General features: G+C 41.2%; 1 protein-coding gene across 16 annotated transcripts in view; it reads right to left on the minus strand.

The window, feature by feature from the left end:
- The window catches only part of Als2 (alsin Rho guanine nucleotide exchange factor ALS2), a 96,541-nt gene extending 75,925 nt beyond the window's left edge, over window positions 1–20,616 (minus strand). For 4 of the 16 annotated variants that reach the window (XM_087200396.1, XM_004872282.4, XM_004872281.4 and 1 more), the window contains exons 1-4: window positions 19,756–20,241; window positions 7,942–8,021; window positions 4,456–4,610; window positions 2,336–3,273 (exon numbers count right to left, since the gene is read on the minus strand). In XM_087200396.1, coding sequence (XP_087056522.1) covers window positions 2,336–3,273; window positions 4,456–4,610; window positions 7,942–7,961 — 1,113 coding nt within the window. In that variant the 5' untranslated portion in view covers window positions 7,962–8,021; window positions 19,756–20,241. The other 12 variants (XM_087200393.1, XM_087200388.1, XM_087200395.1 and 9 more) reach the window with 12 other exon arrangements.
- Window positions 20,617–20,665: the final 49 nt, after the last annotated feature.

Below are 20,665 nucleotides of genomic sequence, written 5' to 3' on the forward strand. Positions count from 1 at the left end.
ATAAAAAGCCATCTATGACAAACCAACATCCTACTAAATGGACAAAACCTGAAAGCTCTCACTCTAAAATCAGGAACAAGACAAGGATGTCCACTGTCACCACTCTTATTCAATATAGTTCTCGAAACATTAGCCAGAGCATTTAGACAAGAGAAAGAAATAACAGGATTAAGAACAGCAAAGGAAGAAGTTAAATTATCCTTATTTGTCAATGACATGATACTCTACATAGAAGACCTCAAAAACGCCACTAAAAGACTTCTAGATTTAATAACTGGATTCAGCAGCATAGCTGGAAACAAAGTCAATACTGAAAATTCAATAGCATTCCTGTACAAAAATAACAAACTCACTGAGAGAGAAAGTAGGGAAACAACACCTTTCACAATACTATCCAAAAAAATGAAAAACCTAGGAATCAATCTAGCCAAGGAAGTAAAAGACCTTTACATTCAAAACTTCAGTACTCTGAAAAAGGAGATCGAGGAGGGTATCAGAAAATGGAAAGACATCCCTTGTTCTTGGGTAGGAAGACCCAATATAGTGAAAATGGCCATACTTCCAAAACTGTTATACAGATTTAATGCAATCCCAATCAAAATATTGAGAGCATATCTCACAGAATTAGAGAGAACAATCCTAACATTCATTTGGAACCGGAAGAGATCTAGAATAGCAAAAGCAATTCTGGGCAACAAAGGCAAGGCAGGGGCATCACAATCTCTGACTTGAAATTATACTACAAAGCTATTGTGATAAAAACAGCATGGCAAAAACACAGACCTGAGTATCAGTGGAACAGATTAGAAGATGCAGAAACAACTCCAAACATACTGAGCCACCTTTTCTTTGACAATGGAGCCAAATACCTTCACTGGAAGAAAGATAGCCTCTTTTTTAATAAACAGTGCTGGAAAAACTGGCTTTCCACATGCTGAAGATTAAAACTAGACCCAGGGCCGGGGATATAGCTCAGTGGTTCCACCACCTGCCCTGCCATCACAAGGACCCGAGTTCGACCCCCGGTATCAAAAAAAAACCCCCCAAAACAAAAAACTAGACCCATATCTTTCACCATGTGCTAAACTGAAATCAAAATGGATCAAAGAGGGCCGGGGATTTAGCTCAGTGGTGCCACTGCCTGCCTCAAAAGCACAAGGTCCTGAGTTCAATCCCCAGTACCAAAGAAGGAAAAAAAAAGGATCAAAGATCTAAGTATTAAATCAGAAACGCTAAATCTGCTGGAAGATAGGATAAGTAGAACTTCTGAAGACACTGGAGTTTTATGAACAAAATCTTGATCACACAGGAATTATCACAACCAACAACTATGATCTCATCTTATTAAAAAACTTCCACAGCAAGAGAAACCACCAACAGAGTGAAGAGACAAGTCAGACTGGGAAAAAATTTTTGCCACCTGTTCCTCAAACAAAGGACTAATATCTAGAATATATAAAGAACTAAAAAAAACCCAGACCCTCACAAATCTAAAGATCCAACCCAAAAATGGGCATCTGATATGAACAGGCACTTCTCAGATGAAGAAGTAGAAATAGCAAATAAATATATTAAAAAATGTTCAACATCACTGGTCATTCAGGAGATGCAAATTAAAAAACACTGAGATTCTAACTCACTCCAGAAAGAATGGCTATCATCAGGAAATCAACCAATAACAAATGCTGGTGGGGCTCTGGAGAAAAAGGAATCCTTCTCCATTGCTGGTGGGAGTGTGGACTGGTACAACCACTCTGGAGATCAGTGTGGAGATTCCTCAAAAAACTAAAACTAGAGGTTTCCATTCTACCCAGCTATTCCCGTTTTGTAACTTCCCAAAAGAATCAAGTACATCATACCACAGCGACATATACACACTCATGTTTATAGCAGCACAGTTTGTAATAGCTAAATCTTGGAAACTGCCCAAATGCCCATCAGCTAATAAATAGATAAAGACCTTGTGGTTTTTTTATACAATAGAGTAATACTGTCATAAAGGATAAGCTTGAGATGTTTCTAGCTAAATGGATGCATCTTGAGACCATACTCAAGTGAAAAAACACAAGCAAGAAAAAGAAAAGGGATTTTGCAACTTTTAAAACAAGCACAGTATGACATCTTTCAATGTCACATAGGGCCAGAAGTTGAACATAAATTATGATTTTGAAATACAGGTTTTTTCTCATCTAGGCTTGACTCATAAACAGTATACTCAAACTTAGAAAATAAAAAAATACTATCAAGCGTTAAGCATTTCAAAGTTACTAAAGGAAAACTCACAGTTCAACTCCAGAAATACCTTTCTTTACATTACAAAATATACAGCAGATACCTGAGATGGCACTGGCTTCTCACAGCTCTCAGAGTCCTCCCTGACTGAGTGATCAGACAGTTCCTCCAAGTGTTCATGTAGCGCCTGGGTGTCGGGACATGGCAGTGCGCCTCTCTCAGAACCAACTTCAGCCGTTCCCAAGACGTTCTGTTGGCAGGAAATGGCATCGCCACTTGTGATCTGAGAACACCCCATATGCAGGTCAGGGGCAGTGGGCAGGCCAGCTTCCACAACAGTGTTTTCAAACACTCCTCCCTGGCTATCGAGGGGCTCGGTGGAGGGGCTGATGACAGTGCTGGTGCGGCTTTCTGCCTGGGCCTCTGTCAGTGTCACCCCTAACGGGCAACAGTGGCTGTCTGATATAATCACGTGGTCTTCTTTGTCAGTCATTGTAATGAGGAGCTGGCTGCACTGGCTGCATCTTTCGGGGACTGGCTTCAGATCCTGGGAAGGGAGGCACTGCACGAGGGCCAGGCTGTGGAAAGCACCACAGGCCACCTGCAGCACCACACGCCCAGCAAGATGTTCTACCTTTTGCGGTTTTGTCACTGGGAAGGTGGTGGTGATGAGACCCAGCTGACAGCCAGTACCCCATGCCCAAATCTCTCTGCTTATTGACAGTGCCAGGGTGTGCTCCTCACCACATGCCAACTGTAAAATCCTGACTGCCATCAAAGGGCTGGTCTCAGAATCAGAGATGCTGACAGGGCTCGGTTCCGGCACATGCTGCTGGTTGGCGACTGCACACTGGCCTGCAGAGTTCTCACCCCACATGTACACTGCCCCACCTTCCGTCACTGCTCCACTGTGGAAACTCCCTGTTGCCACTGTGACCACGTGATGCCCAGCCAAGGCATTTTCTAGGACAGGGCTGGCTGGACAAACTTCCACAGGCTCGCTCTTCCAGGGAAGGCTCCCAAAGCTGTAGACTTCACCATCTGAAAGTTTAAAAAAAAGAAAAGGAAAAGGAGAGGATTTGTAAATTAACCAGAAATTATATCATTAAACTACAGTCTTCTCTAGATTCAATAAAACAAAATTAAATATTTTTTTTCAAAAGCAACATTTTGGCTCATTTAACAATCAATACTGTAGTCAGAATTTTAAAATTGCAGAAGTACAAATACTTTTAAATGAAGGGTATTGCTCTCTCTGGCCTTACCCTACACATTCCTAGTATAGATCTACTACTAATGGCTCATGTTATAGGCTACCAGAAACAGATTCCAACCACTCAAAGACAAAACAGTAGCTGGATGTGGTGATGCATGCCTGTAATCTCAGCACTCAGGAGGCTGAGGCAGGAGGACTGCCATGAGTTGAAGGCCAGCCTGGACTACATAGTGAGTTCAAGGACAGCCTGAACCACACAGTGAGACCCTGTCTAAAAACAAAAACAAAAATGAACAACAATATATTTCTAACCGCATACTAACTCTTCCAATTGATTATTTCACTAGCAATAGCAGTACTGACCAAAAAAAGAGAAAGATACTTAGATTCCCCCACCTTTTTGCCCCTGACTGCATGAGACACTAGTCAAACTCAACAGAGACCAGGAAACTAGACAATTTCTAGCACTTGGTCAGCACCCTTGAGCTGCCAGGCACAGGTTCTCTCCCAGCCATCTGGTGAGCTACATCCTCCCCAGCCAAGATGAGGTCTGTCCACTTTGACACAACACCAGAGTGCTGCTGAAACGTGAACACTATAGGCTATTTATGTATTTCTGAAGTTTCCCCCCAGTTGTCCTAGCTTTGTAGATTTAATTCCAGATTTAAAAGGTATCTTGTTTATGAAGGGTTTCCTGTAAATAGCTTACTAATGATATCCTGAATATTTTATTGAAAATAATAACAAAATTCTACTTGAGAATTATATATTTTGAAGCCCAAGGTAAGTATTAAATGTAGTTTACATTTTTTTTTTTGGTACTGGAGATCGAACTCGGGACCTTGCGCTTGCGAGGCAGGCGGCGGAACCACTGAGCTACATCCCTGGCCCCAGGAAACCTTTTTAAAAAGTAAACCGCAGTGACCAGTAGCTCTCTCACCCAACCTCGCACACTAGGCATTTATGAGCATTTCCGTCAGCATTCGTTACACCCCCGTTTTCCATACCTTCAGTCAGGAGAACGCCATGCTTCACTCCTAGGGCTGCCTGAACAACAGTCTTTCCTCCCCAGCCCGCCAACCTCTCTGGTGTTATGGAAAAGGATCCTGCCTGCCAGATATGGACCAGGCCTCTTTCTTTGGATCCTTCTGCCTCTGCTGAGCTACAAACATTAAAAAACAAAACAAAACATCAAAAAACACTTAATTCTTTCAGTAATTCAGAGCTGTATCTTTTGTCCTCAATAATTTTCATGAGGCTGTACTATTTAGAAGCAGATAAATGACTAGATCAGAAGCTTAATTAGCACCTACTTTATGCTTTGGTTAAGACACAGCAGCCAAGATGAAACACCTACTTATATAAAAGCTTGTAGGATGATCTAAATCACATGTTACTTCTCTCTATAAAACCTGGGCTATTTTTGGAAGTTTTATAATTTGGCAGCCTTCAGTTTCAAGTTACTAATTTCTCTCATCAGTAACACCTTTTTGAAATACTAAAATTATAACATACTTCAAGTTGAAGTCTTTATTTTAAAATTTTAGTTTATTATTGGTAGATTATTGGATGAGAAAGATATGAGGAAAGAATTGTTTCACTTTAAACTGAGTTTAAATTTATAACTGTAATTTAAAATATTTTTTACGTAACAGAGATATAATTGTACATATTTATGGATTACAGTGTATACTTCAATACATTTATACAATGTGTAATTATCAGATGAACAAATCAGGGTGAAGAGCCTAAGTTATCACTTCCATTATTTACTATTTGGTTTTGTTGGGAGTATTTAAAATCCGACAAAAGCTGTTTTCAAAGACATAATCAGTTGTTGCCATTCACATTACCCTCCTGGGCTACAGGTGATTTAAGATGCCCTTCCCTACCCAGCTGTAACTGCACCTCACACCTGTTAGCTTTTCTCTTCACACTGGCCTTCAAGCTCACTCTTCCCTCCTCTGGCAACCACTATTCTACTCTCTACTTCTATGAGACCAACACTTTAGTTACCACACATGTGAGAACTTGTAAATATGTTGTCTTCCTGTGTATTTCACTTAACAAAATGTCCTCTGGTTCCATCCATGTTGCTACAAATGACAGGACTTCATTCTTCTTTATGGCTGAATATGTCCCACTGTGCACATATACCACGTTTTCTTTACCCATTCATTAATCAGTGGACACCTAGGTTGATCCTGGCTATTGTGAATAGGGCTTCAATAATCCTAGGAGTGTCCGGCATGGTGGTGGCACACCTGTAATCCCAGCACTTGGAAGGCCTTGAAGCAGGAGGATCACTGTGAATTCAAAACCAGCCTTGACTAAGGAGAGTTCAAGGTCAGCCTGAACTACATAGTGAGACCCTGTCTCAAACAAACAAACAAACAAACAAAAACCCTAGGAGTGCAGTTATCTCTTCTACACACTAATGTCCTTTCCTTTGGCTATATACCCCATAGTGAGATTGCTGGATCATATACAGCTCTTTTTCTAGTTTTCTGAGGAACTTCTATACTACTTTCCATTACTTAAGATTTAAGAATTAAATTTGTAATATGTACTTCATGTTTTACTCATGTTCTAGACAAATTCCATCCATCCAATGGCTTTAGTTCAAAGAATGCAAACTAGGGGCGGGGATTTAGCTCAGTGGTTTCTGCTCCCAAGCGCAAGGCCCTGAGTTTGATGCCCGGTACAAAAAAAATAAAATAAAAGAATGCAAACTAAGGCCAGGGATGTGGCAAGCACAAGGTCCTGAGTTCAATCCCTGATACCAACAAAACAAAACAAAACAAAACATCCAACCAATCAAACAAAAAACAAAAAATACAAATGAAACAGCTGCATAATAGTGATCATAAACTGGGCACGGTGGCACATGCCTGTAATCCCAGCACTCACGAGGCTGAGGCAGGAGGATCACTGTGAGTTTGATGCCAGCCTGCACTACATAGTGAGTTCAAAGCCAGCCTGAACTGCATAGCAAGACCCTGTCTCAAAAAAAAAAAAAAAAGATCATTACCTAAATTATTTCCCTTCTAAGAAAAGGGCACATTAAACTGGCATGGTTCTAATCCCCTGTAATCCCAGCACTCTGGGAGGCTAAGGGTCCAGGGCAGCTGAGATAATTTAATACCTTAGTGAGACTCTGTCTCAAAATAAAGCATATAAAAAAGGCTAGGGATGTAGCTAAATGTGGAGGCCTTGGGTTCAATCCTTAGTATCATGAAAAACAAAGATGTAAGAGAGAGAAAAAGACACATTAAGATATTCTGCCCAGACATGGCAGCACATGCCAGTAATCCTAGCTACTCAGGAAGCTGAGGGAAGATCAGAAGTTCAAGACCAGCTCAGGTAATTAAGCAAGACTTTATCTCAAAGAAAAAAATATTAAAAGGGCAGGGGAATATAGCTCAGAACTACCTAGATTCAATCTCCAGTCACAGAGACACAATATTTCTGTGGTTCCTTTACAAAGTTTTCCTTCATGTCACACTGATGGGGTGTATGTGTGTGTCTATTTTTCTTTCTTTTTTTTTTTTGGTACCAGGGATAGAACTCAGGTCCTTGCACTTGCAGAGCAGGTGGCAGAACCACTGAGCTAAATCCCTGGCCCTTTCATTTTCTTTCTTTCTAAACACAGATGCTAAAGTTCTAGAGGCACAGAAAATTTTTGAATACCTAGCAATTTCTTTGGGAGAGGAGGGTTTTGAGACAGGGTCTCACTATGTAGTTCAGGCTGGCCTTGAACTTACTATGTAGGCCACGTGTAGCAATCCTGCCTCAGCTCCCCGAGTGCTGGGATTACATGCATGTGCCACCGTGTTCAGCTAAGCAATGTTCTCTTAAATTAGAATTGGGCATATCCATACTTTTTTGGAAGAGCAACCATGAAGTTAACCTTCATTTTAAGTATCTCCCACGACTATTTTTTTTTGGTTTTGGTTTTCTTTGTTGTTATTCTTTTGGGACAAGGTCTCCCTATGTAGTCCAGGCTGGGCTTGAACTCACAGCGTTCCTCCTACCTTAGCTTCCCCAATGCTGGGATTACAGGTCTGCGCCACCACACCTAGCCCATGACTAATTTTCTAAGGATAGAAGATGATAATTAGTAAGCTTCCTTCTGAAAACCTTAACTTTATGAAAGTTGTCTACAAGAGTTTTAAAATAATGAAATAAAATCAGTACATTTATAAATGTAAGAAACTGGCATTGAAGCTTATCAGTAATCAGCTTCAATATTTTTCTTTATCAAACAACTACAAATGTTACTGTGTGTTCCTATTTAACATCTATCAACAAGAAAATTAAACTGAAGAAATATTATACCCGGGGCCAAGGATTTAGCTCAGTGGTTCCACTGCCTGCCTGGCAAGCGCAAGGTCCTGAGTTTGATCCCCGGTACCAAGAAAAAAAAGAAAGAATTATTATACCCATTTGGAACTATTTATTGTGTTTTCCTAGAATGCCAGAAATGATTTTACCTTCTCTTCTTTGAGTCCATTGGTCAGTGGGTGTACCCCATCACCAACTTATTTCCTCTTTGCAAAAGGGTTATCAAGACCTAAATGGGAAAACACAGGGTAAACACAAAGGGCAATAAAAGAATGTTTTGCTTTTATCCTCTCAGATTAGAGAAGCTGGGGGGAGGCAGCCAGCCCTCTAACAAGTGTACATTCACTCAACAATAAATATGCAGTGAAACTAAACTATTTCATGTTCTGCCTGCTGAAGTCAAATACCTAGACTGAGCCTTCCCACTGAGCTTATAAAAATGCCTTCTGATCATCAAATGTAATGTTGAAGAAGAAAAGACAAACTCTGTTTAGGTTGTACTGGTTGAGGCAATAAATTTATTTTATTATAAATAATGTAGGGGCAGGGATTTAGCTCAGTGGTTCTGGTGCCTGCCTCAAAAGCGCAAGGTCCTGAGTTAGATCACCAGTACCAAAAAAACCCAAACAAACAAACAAACAAAAAAATAATGTAGTTCAATCTGAAAATCATTGTGTTAAATTTAAAAATTACATTCGTATTAGTGGAATTTTTAAATGACTGCAAAATATATAAAGAATTAAGTATCAGTTAACTGAGAAAACTGTCCTAAAAATTTCTGTGGTAATGGATCAGATTCAAGTAATTTTAATTTATATTTTTCAGTAATACACAAAAAACTCCATCATTAAAACAAAGTTTTCTGTTTAGTGGAACTAGCAATATTTTCTCCAAATCAGTCTCAATTCAAGACTAGTAGACTAGCATACCTTATAATCCACAAGGCTGGAAGAAGTTTGATTTTTAAATTAGCTCTTTTTTTTTTCCTTGCCAGGCATGGTGGTGCACACCTATAATCCCAGCACTCAGGAGGCTGAGGCAAGAGGACTGCCACAAGTTCAAGGCCATCTTGGATTACATAGTGAGTTCAAGATCAGCCTGGACTATACAATGAGACCTTGTCTCAAAAAAATACTAAGAAAAACTAAATAAATTAGCTCTTTTAAAATTCACCATTCAAAGGAAAGAACTGCATAAAAAACACCGAACATCATGCCCAATTTAGAAACTCAAATGTTGAATAAAATAAGAGATAGAATATAAAGAAGCAGAAGAAATGATCAATGCATTTCAACTCAGAACTTTACATTTTTGCAGGGGATTTATCTCAGTGACACTAAGCCTGCCTCATAAGTGCAAGTGCAAGGTCCTGAGTTTGATCTCCAATATCAAAGAAAAAAAAAAAAAGAATTTTTTTTTTTTGAGGGGTGGTACTGGGGATTGAACTCGGGACCTACTGCTTGCAAGGCAGGCGGCGGAACCACTGAGCTAAATCCCTGGCTCAGAATTTTATAATTTTAAGGTCACCAAAACTCATGAAAGTGAAAGCAATGAAGTCTTACATGTGTGGTCCATAAAAATATTGGGGTCATGCCGGGCGTGGTGGCATACACCTATATTGCCAGCACTTGGGAGGCTGAGACAGGAGGATTGCCATGAGTTTGAGGCCAGCATGGGCTCCACAGTGAGTTGAAGGCCCGACTGAACTACACAGCCAGACCCTGTCTCAAAAAAAGGAAAAAACCTGGGGCCAAACTGGCATGGTAGTATACACCTATAATCTCAGCACTCACAAGGCTGAGGCAGGAGTATCACAAGGCTACAGCCTTGCTAGGCTACATGGTGAGTCTGAGGCCAGTTTGGGCTATACCATGTCTCAAACAAAAAAAGTAAGGCCAAATTTGTGGGTTTTCTGCAAGCGGACAATGCAAGGCCACTGTGATCCGCCATACCAGCAGGAGTGACCTAAGGTCCATCTGTTTACTCCAGGATGCCTGTGAATTCTTACTGTTTCCCATCTGTGTATTAGGAGGAAATTACTTTTTACCTAATTCTTATTTTAGAAATATTCTGAACCATTCAAAACTGGATGACAGCCGGCGATTTAGCTCAGTGGTTCTGCTGCCTGCCTCAAAAGAGCAAGGTCCCGAGTTTGATCCCCACTACCAAAAAAAAAAAGGAAACACACAAAACTGGATAAGTACTATGTAAACAAAAGATACATTTGAATCAAATAAATGTTATAAATTTAATGAATACAACACTCAAGTGCTACTATGCATTGTGTGTGGCATTAATTAGCTTTATTAAAACATATCTCATGATGTACAGTAAGTCTGCAGCCAGATCTAATCTGTGCTTATCTGTCAGAGATCTTGATTAAATTTCAACGAACCCCTCTGGGAGGAGGTGGAAGTGCACAAGCCCACCTCACTCCTCTCAACAGACTCACCAGATGTACAGTGAACTCTGTCCTATCACCTGATAATCAAAAATGCTGAAAATCTTTTGGTAAAGTGAGTAAAACAACTGTTTATTCTTAGTGTCACATTTTTCAATCATTTTCTTGAAGTTAAATATATACTCCATATTATTTACCACCACCATTCATTTCTTTTAAAGCTCAAATCAAATTAAAACTCTACAGGGGCTGGGGATTTAGCTCAGTGGTTCCACTGCCTGCCTCGCAAGCGGAAGAACCCAAGTTCGATCCCCGGTACCAAAAAAAAAAATCTCTACAAACTGTGGTGCAACTTGTTTTTTACTGATTATATATGGTAGGTAGAATATCAGTCCCCAAAGATGTCCAAGTCCTAAGTGAATGTACTCTCCTGAATGGACATGGTACTCTCAGTTGACTAGGAAGGTTATCCTGGTCATCCAGTTGGGCCAAGATGATCACAAGAGTTCTTCAAAGTGGGAGAGGGAAGCAGAGGGAGAGTCAGAGACAGAGAGGTGATGGCAGAAGTCGGGTCAGAGTTGCTACACGGCTGACTTTGAAAATGGGAGATGATACAGTATGCTAAGCAATATGAGTGGCTTCCAGTGGCTGGAAAGGGAGAGGAAAAGAATTCTTTCCAGTAGCTTGATTAAAAAAAAAAAAGCAGCCGTGCAGAAACCTCAATTTTGGTTTAGTCAAGACCTGCATCAGACTTCTAACCTACAACTCTATGGAAAAATATTTGTGTCTTTTTAAGCCATCAAGCTTGCAGCAAAATTTGTGATAGCAGCAACAGAAAATTCCTGTACTATCGCATAGAATTTTTCTTTATTAACATATTTATAAACCTATTTCACCTTGCTAAAATGCTAGTTCATATGTTAGACTTCTAAGAAGACATGTATGATGGCTAATCCTGATTGTCAATTCAATTAGCTTGAAAAAACCTAGATTAGTGCAACACACTTCTGAGTGTCTTTTGAGTCACAGGGTGTGACCCTGGAGGCTCTACCTGGTCCCTGGCCCCTTCCTCTCTGGCTGTCCCTCTCACTCTGCTTCCTGGATGCTATGATGTGGTCAGCTTTCCTGGCAAGTCCTTCTGTCATGATATTTCAGCCCTGGAGCCAGCCAACTATGGACTGAAACTTCCGAAACTATGAACCAAAATAACCCTTTTCTCTTTTAAGTTGTGTAAGTCAGGTCCTAAGTCCTGGCAAAGAAAAGCTGCCAAGACACCATGCCTGCCTGGAGCCCAAGCAGGACAATGAGAAAGAAATGGCTGCTAAGAAAACGTGACTAAAAAGGAATATTTTGGTAAATGTGGGAAGCTTACAAGATTGTATTTTTTTTTTTTTGGTACTGGGGATCGAACTCGGGTCCTTGTGCTTGCGTAGCAGGCGGCGAAACCACTGAGCTAAATCCCTGGCCCTCAAGATTATATTCTCATAAAAATAAATGAGGGTGGTATTTATCAGCTCCATTTAGTCTAACATTCTTTCTCAATTATGTATTCATACAGAAAAATAAGTAAACCAAAAAAATTTTGTTTTCTAGTATTTTTATGACTGTGTCTTCACAAAATCTGTAAGAGTTACCTCAACTCCTCAAATAACATTTAAACTTCTTTACGTTTTCATTACTTTACATTGTAAATTGTTACAGAATTGCCTAATCAGGGTGTTTCCTCTGGGATTATTTCTTTATGGGCAAACTTTAAGGTCCTTGTTTTACACTGTTGCTTTTCTTTCTTTTTTTTTTTTTTTTTGGTACCGGGGATCGAACTCAGGACCTTGCACTTGCGAGGCGGGTGGAGGAACCACTGAGCTAAATCCCCGGCCCTGCTTTTCTTTTATTAATAGGAACTTTCCTCCACCTGTAGTATATGAAGCTGTTTTATATTAACTAGCTCCGATAAAGAAGTTATGTGGTACTGTATAACCAGCACTTACTTGGAGTTAGAAAATGTAGGGGTTGGGCTGGGGATTTAGCTCAGTGGATTCGCCGCCAGCTGCGCAAGCGCAAGGACCCTAGTTCAATCCCTGGTACTAAAAAAAAAGAAAGAAAATGTAGAGGTCCTCTGGCCTTCCTGGCCTCTCCACAGATCAACAGCATCTCACAAAATAAGCAAACTAGGTCCTAGCTCTAGCGAGGCCCTAGAAGGCCTCCTTCTAGCTATTAAATTCTATGTTTTCTAAACCAAAAAGCGCCAGGGATTTAGCTCAGTGGTTCTGCTGCCTTCTTTGCAAGCACAAGGTCCAGAGTTTGATCCCCAGTACCAGAAAAAATAAATAAATGAATAAACCAAAAAGCAAAACTAGATTCACTTTGAAGTACACCACTCTATGCTGTACTTTAAATTATTAGCTCCTTCACAATGAAAAGTAAATTTTCAGATGGCCCTTTCAAACTAAAGGCCAACCTTGACACCACTTTTAGATTCCACTGCATACACACCCTCCTCCTGCCTCACTTAACAAATGAGTTGTTTATATATGTTGAAGGAATGGTTTTAACACCACAATCTGGCTTGGTGTGGTGATGACTGCTTGTAATTCCAGAACTTGGAAGGCTGTAAGATGGCAAGTTCAACACCAGCCTGGGCTACATAGCAATTTCCAGGCCAATCTGGACTACACAGTAAGACCCAGTCTCAAACACACACACACACACACACACACACGCACACCGAAAGAGCTATCAACCATGTACAGTTCTATACTACCTTAATCAGAAATCCAAAATCCAAAAAGCTCTGAAAACTAAGCTTTTTTTTGGTGGCCAAATCTAACCTAACCTGACCTCATGTGAAGAACTTTATCATGGCCAGCTTTGGTGGCACACACTCATAATCCCAGCACTCCCAGAGGTGGAGGCAGGAGGAGGCAGGAGGATCACCGAGAGTTGGAGGCCAGCTTGGGCTACACAGTGAGTTCAGGGCCAGCCTGGCCTACAAAGCGAGACTCTGCCTCAAAACAAAAAAAGGGCCAGGGATTTAGCTCAGTGGTTCTGCCACCTGCCTTGCAAGCACAAGGTCCTGAGTTCAATCACTGGTACAAAAAAAAGAACTTCATCTTGTCTGTCTCTGTAGTGTAAGTACTCCTATGTCTTGCTGCAGAAATGCTAATGATTATGGGGGTACTGACAGGAAGTATGTACTTCTTTTGGGGGGGTTGAAAGGGATACAGGGTCTCACTATGATATATTTATTGCCTTGGCTTCCCTTGAACTCCTGGGCAGTTGGGACCACAGGCAGGCACCACCACACTCAGCTCTTGTATGTCCGTACTTCCAACACTGCCTCCACCTTGGAGAGCTTCCAAGACCTTCTGTGGGTGCTCTCATGACAAGCATACTCACATACAGCATCCAAATTCATTTGGCAAAGACTGTCTGTCTACAAATTCACTTGGTTCATATGGAGGAGGAAAGAGAAAGAGGCCTGCACTCTTTCATTTCATACAAGCCTGCCAATTTGCTGGAGAAGAAAGACAATAAATGACAGAGTACTCTGGAGGCAGAACAGTTAGGACCTGGTGACCTAAGCTGGGGGATGAAGAATGGTTAAGAGGATGGGTTCCGGGTTCCAGTGTATGTGTCAGTAGTCCTAGTTATTGAAATAAGAGGGAGGTAGACGACATTCTCAGGAGAAGGGCAAGATTCTGGTAAGGTAAGGTTTTGTGTGTGTTTGTTGTTAAGTTTTCTGCCGGTGAAAAATCCAAGCTTGTGTAACCAGGCGAGCAGCTGAATGTATGGCATGTGGCTCAGAAGACAGGTCTCAGCTATTGATAGAAACCTAGCAAAACAGATGGCAGGTATTTGAAGTTAAAGGAATGGGTCCTGTCCCTGGAGTATGTGTAAACAGAAAGAAAGGCTGTGAGGAGCATGTGTGCCTAGGGGTGAGGCAGGATGGGGACCTTGAAGAGATGATCGAGGTAAAAAGGGGTCTGAGAGAAAGAAAAAATACGAGTATGTTGTGGGCCATGCAAGCGAAGCAGAAATCATTTTAAGCAGGAAGCCAATTAGGTCAAGGCAGCAAGAGTCTTGTAAACATGACAACAGAATGTGCCTACCCAGATTTGCCAGTACAGGTATCACTGCTGAGCCTAACCACAATTTCAGTGGTTGGTTTGGGGAGTAAAAACCAGACTGGAATAAGCTGAATATAAGGTGGTAAAAGTAAAGGACTAGAGATGATTCTTTTGGAAAATGTTGAAATGGCAAATAAAGTTAGCCAGGTGTAATGGCACACTCCTGTGATCCCACCACTCTGGGAGGCTGAGGCAGGAGGATAGCCAGTTTGAGCCCAACCTGGGCAACCCGGTGACTTAGCGAGACTTTGTCTCAGAAATTTGAAAAAAAGACTGGGATGTAGCTTAGTATAAAGGCCCTGGGTTCAATTCCCTATATTGCCCAAAAGGGGCAGACTACCATAATGCCCTGAAAGGAATTTGGATATGGAGTAAATAATGATTTGGACACAAAATTACTAGATTTCATGCAGCCATTAGCAATTCCTTAAAGTTTGAGATGGTTACATTTTATTACAATGTAATAAGCCAGTTTATACTGTGAATGCAGTAAACAATAAGAGAGTCTGGTGTTTTACACAGGGTAAACGCTTAACAAATATTTGCTTCTAGAGGCTGTTAATATTTACACATGGATTAAGGCAACCCTGGACTCAACTATCTGACTTACAAATAACCTATATATACCAACAACTGCTGCTTTCTGGATAACCTGCCACTGAAGCAGCAAAAGTTGAGGAAAAATTGCACTGAAGCCTTGACAAACCAACCACCATGAAAAGTTCAGGTCATTCCAGATTCCAGCCCTCTCAGGTTTAATGGGTGCACAGAGAGCATTGCTTGATATTCCACAGAAGCTGACCAGCCTTTAAATCTAGAACCAGGGTAGGGGAATGCAGCAATGAATTCAATGAATACGTGAAGTATGTTGGCCTAGAAAGCTAATTATTTACCATTATGTGACTGAGGGATAATGCACTTAAGTCTTTGATTTGTTAAAAACTTCTGATGGTCAGAAACTATGGCTTATCCACTGGTATATTCTGTACCCATAGTAACCATCTGAGAACTGGATTGGAGGACATAACCCTTAATCTTAAATTCTAGTCTGGAGACTCCCAAATACTTAAGAATTCTAGTGCCTGTAACAGAAATCAATACCAAATACCAAAGAAAAATGACTTCTCATAATAACTATGAACACATTTTTCTCATGTCATATCACAAATGTTAGACAACCCAGGGAAGATCTATCTTTTTCCTTCTCACACGGAGAGTTTTTGGTGCTATGAGAGATGGAAGGCTCCATAGTCCCTCTCTCTCTCCAGCTTGCTAATTCCATACTAACACCTACTAAAAGTACACTCTTCTTGCTGGGGATTTAGCTCAGTGGTTTTGCCGCCTGCTACGCAAGCGCAACGACCTGAGTTCGATCCCCGGTACCAAAAATAAATAAATAAATAAATAAATAAATAAATAAATAAAAATAATAAAAGTACACTCTTCTTCTCCGAAGATTTGTAAACATGGTACAATAAACACCCAGCAATGCCTATTTAGCTCCCTTTCATACCTACTATTTTTGTTTTTTTTTTTGGTACCTGGGATCGAACTCAGGTCCTTGCACTTGTGAGGCAGGCGAGGGAACCACTGAGCTAAATCCCCAGCCCCCTACTGCTTATTTTTGAGACACATTTTTCAGGATCACTAAAATTCCCACAGAACATTCTGTAATACTGCCATGTAAGAGGCACAAATTGTTGTAGTACCTAGAAATCTGAATTTCAATTGCTAGAATTACAGTATCCATCAGAACATGTTTAATAATTAATAATGCAGGGGGAGTTTAAGAGATAATAGGGGATGGATATGATCAAAATAGATGCAATGAAACCTATAGTTTATAAAATTAACAGACACTAATAATAGAAGGAAATAACTAATGGAGCTAATCTAAATTTTTAAAAAATGATAATGACCTTATAAAATCTGTGGTAATTCTGTCTGGGTTGGTCTATGTCCAAATTACTTTCGGGATATTATGATTCACTTTGCTCCCCTACATGATCATGATCAGTATATGCTTGTATTTCCCAAGAATTTCTAGCATTTTCCATGCACTGTAACCTTCTAAAGGGATCTTTCTTCATTTCCTAAAGAAAGCATTTTCACAGGAGCAGAGTCAAACTGCAAAGTAAAACTGACCAAGAACTGTCTGTCCCCTTTCTTCAGTGCAGCTCTCCTTGGAGGAGCCACACTGGCTTCCTTTCTTACAGCAGGGAGACAAGTTACTGTCCCAGACTCTACTACTAGTTTTCTTTTCTTTTCTTTTGGTACCAGGGATCGAATTCGGGTCCTTGCGCTTGCGCAGCAGGCAGCGAAACCACTGAGCTAAATCCCTGGCCCCACTACTACTTTTCAGCGACAAAGCTAAATAAACCAAACATTGGAAAGAGACCTGATTACAAATTTTACAAACTGTTTGCTTCACAAACTATTTTAGGTATACATAAGTATAAAAATCAATCAAAATCCATACACTCATCACCTAATTTTGACAGATATTAGCATGTTTTCATATATGCTTCAGCTCTCTAAAATAGGAAATACTCCTAAAATATATCTAATTCCCACATAGGTTCTTGCACTTCCATTAGTACATGTATCAGCAAATAAAGTATGTAATTACATTAATACTAAACATAAATGTATCTTACTGTATATATCCTTTGCCAGCTTATTTGTTTTGTTTTGTTTTTCCCCACTCATTATTGAGATGTAAGGGCCAGGGATTTGGCTCAGTGGTTTGGCCACCTGCTTGCCAAGCACAAGGTCCCAAGTTCGATCCCTGGTACTAAAAAAAAAAAAAATTGACATGTATGGAGATGGTAAGTATAGATTTAGGTTATTCATTTTTACTAGGGAATAAGCATTCAATTGTATGAATAAACAAGTGTAGCTGTTTTCCTACTAACGTACAGTGGGATTATTCTACTGTCTCTCCATTTTAAAGAGCTGCTATACTCATCCTTGTTACATGTTAGTTTAGGGAACTGCCCTGTGTTTAGCTAGGAAGTTGGCTCAACAAAAATTGAGGCTGTGTAAGAAAAGAACACTGCAATGGCTATTAGTCCACCCAGACACCATTATTAGTCTAAACCACCATCTTCCTACTAGGTCGTGCTAAGGGAAGAACTGTAATGACTGAGAAGAAAAATATTTAACATAACAAGGGAAACAAGAGTTGGTCAATCTGTGCAATGAATGAGATTAAAGCTAATTATCTCTTTGGGCATCATTCACTGTCAACAAAATGAACCTCTACCAAAAAGCTCCAAAAAAACCCCCAAAAAGCTCCAGCCTTTTTCTTTTGAGTTGAGAAAACAGGCCAGGGATTTAGCTCAGTGGTTTCGCGGCCTGCTGCACAAGCGCAAAGACCAGAGTTCAATCCTTGGTACCAAAAAAAAAAAAAAGAGCTGAGAAAAACTATACATTTTCTTCAAATTTATAAGAACTGTAAAAAAAAAAAAAACTGTACAATACCCCTCAGAAGATACTTAATACCTTACTGATTTAAATGCTCTATTCTTGGTTCATTTAGATCATCTTCACACAGGCAAACATCAAGATAGAAGCTAAAGACACTACCGTGTAGAGAGGAATAGGAGATACAGATAGGAAAATGAATGCAATACTAGAAAGAATCAAGTCATAGTTTGTTGTTACTTTGTGATTACCGAGCATTTTCTTAAGGACTTAACAAAATCTTTTATTGATAAATGAATTATTTGATCATCAATGGAGAATGGTTAAAGACTGCCAAAAAAAAAGTCAAAAAATCTTCATATAATACAGTTGGAATATGTGGTAGATTATGCCAATTTCTAAAAAGAGATAAATTATTTGGAAGTTAGTAAAATCTTCACAGCACTCCTTAATGTGACTGAGAAAGGGGTTCGACTCCCTACTACATCAAAGCAGGCCTTTTATCCACAATATCTCACTATACTTCCTTTATAGCTTTTCAACTCAAACTTCACCTACCCCATGTAATACAGAATTACAGAGATTTTCACAGACCAGCGATATTCTTCAGAAATACCTGTAGGAGAAACCCAGCAGTTATTGCTTTAAGTTCCTGTTTTTCATGGAAAGGTAGACTAATTAATAGTACTATTTCAACCTAATCACACAAAAACTAAAATCAGGACTCGACTATGGTGGCTTTCCTAACAAAAGCCCACCCTTTCTCCAGGATGTTCTTTTATCTTGCTTTTTCCTCTTTTACTCAGCAGCCCAAGCTCACTTTGATGAGCCAGTTTCTCTCTCACTCTTCACTTTTATTCTTTCAAATAAGCTTTGCCATTGCTTAAAATAAATAATTAATAAGTAAAAATAAAATCAGGTCTCAGTGAAGTTAAAATACCCTTTGCTTCTCTAACAATCCAGGTTTTCAGTGTTTCAAATGACAACCTAAATTCTAAAAACTATGGATAAAGGATTCCATCCAGTTCATGGGGCATAAATCAATTTGAAAAATAAGTAGCTTGTATAATGTTGCTCTATTTTCTTTTCTCAAGACCAAAAGATGGAGGGAGAGGGAAAGGAGAGGAGATGACATAAAAAGAAGTAAGATATGTTATGTACATGTACCAACTCCCCCTATGAATGTTTACAAACATGCACTAATAAAAATAAAAATTTTTTTAAAAGAAAAAAAATATGTTTGTTGCTTTACTTTCTGGACCATTATCTTTCAAACTGTAACACTGCCAAAGAGCTTTCAATTTTTCTTAAAATAACTATGTTTGTTTTTTTCTCACAGGGTCTCGCTAGGTAATCCAGGCTGGACTTGAAGTCAGTATGTAGCTCCAGGCTGGCCTTGATCTTGTGGCGATTCTCCAGCCTCAGCCTCCCAGGTGCTGGGATTACAGGCGTGTGCCACCTCAACCAACTTGAAATAATCTTGAACTTTGAATCTACCAATGCTAGTCATAGTTTAGGAAGAAATAAATTTAAACTAAGTACGGATTATATCATTTCCACATTAAAATGCCCTTAAGGAATACCAAAGTTACTAGAGATTAGCCTGACATATTTTCTCCAAATACAAATATTGTAAAAATGTCTGGAAAACTTTTCCTTGACTTAAAAAGTTCACTGCTTTTACTGCTTTAAATTCTCTTAAGTATTCCTTAACTCAAAAGACAAATGACTCCTTCAAATCATATGGATGATAGATAAAGTGAATAATTGCTTTGCTGGGATTAAAGGCATGAATTTGCCTGTTGAGAATAAACATATCACACAACTGTATTCCTTCCCCATTCCCCTGTTTAAAGAACATTTTCAGCCACCAACACATGTAAGGCCCATACAGCAAGGACTTCTTTTGGATACAGCGGTTATTTCCTTCTCTGACCTAGACCTAAAATGCTGTGCCTGGATTCAAAAGTGTTCTTTTCTTCCCCCAGCAGTCCCACGCTGCTACCGACCTGCGGCTGCCCTCCGCAGCGGCGCCGTTTCCTGGGACCCTATCCGGAGATCGCCCGGGTTCTCTTCCTGTCTTCCACACGCTTCTCAACGCATCCTCTGTTCTGAAGGATCGAGGGGCACACTCGGGGACTTGGCTAAAACACTAGTTATTAATACCGCAGTCGTTTTCTTTGTCCTCCAGTCGCCTACCCGAGTTACCAAACTCTCGGGGCGCTGACGCCTGGAATCGAGGGGTACAGGAGCGTGCACGAGGGGAATGAGGGCGCTCGGTACAGGGGAGACCCCTGCAGGAGGGCCGGGGAGAGAGGGAGACCCCGGCAAGCAGGGGACTGGGGCTGGGAGAGGAGGGAACTCGGGCGAGCGGGTACCCGGGACAGCGCTCCTCCTCCAGCAGTCGCGGGCTGCCCGGCTCAGGCTGTAAAGGCAGGCGCCACTGCGCGGGCCCCGCCGCCGCCCGACGCGGGAGCCCCCGCCCCACACCCGCGCGCGCTCACCTGACGCTCCCGAGATCTGGCGGCGTGGCGCGTCCGGCGCCCGCGGTCCGCGAGACCGCCTGACTCACGGGGCGGGGCCTCCGGGGCGTGCGGGCGGCGCCCACCTCCCGCAGGCGCTCGAAGTGCGGGGGAGGAGGCCGGGAGGCGCCCGGGTGCTAGGGCGGGGTCGCCATCCGCGAGGACGCGCCTTGGCACTGACGTCACGCGGAGCCGCGGGGTGGCTGCCGGAGCGTTGCCGCGGTAACGGGGCAGTGAGCGAGGAGAGTCCGGCAATGATCGCCAGAGACTGAGTGTAAAAGTGAACGTCCCGGATGTGCTCTCTTCGCTTGGGGAGCGCTCTCCCGTCGGCGGTCGCGGCTCGGCCTGGTGACGTCACCGCGCGCGCAGCTTTAGCGCTTAGCCACGCCCCCGCGGC

Source organism: Heterocephalus glaber, unplaced genomic scaffold (assembly GCF_053883595.1).
Source record: "Heterocephalus glaber isolate CG9 unplaced genomic scaffold, H.glaber_assembly_v1.0 deba00001743, whole genome shotgun sequence".
Taxonomy (NCBI): domain Eukaryota; kingdom Metazoa; phylum Chordata; class Mammalia; order Rodentia; family Bathyergidae; genus Heterocephalus; species Heterocephalus glaber.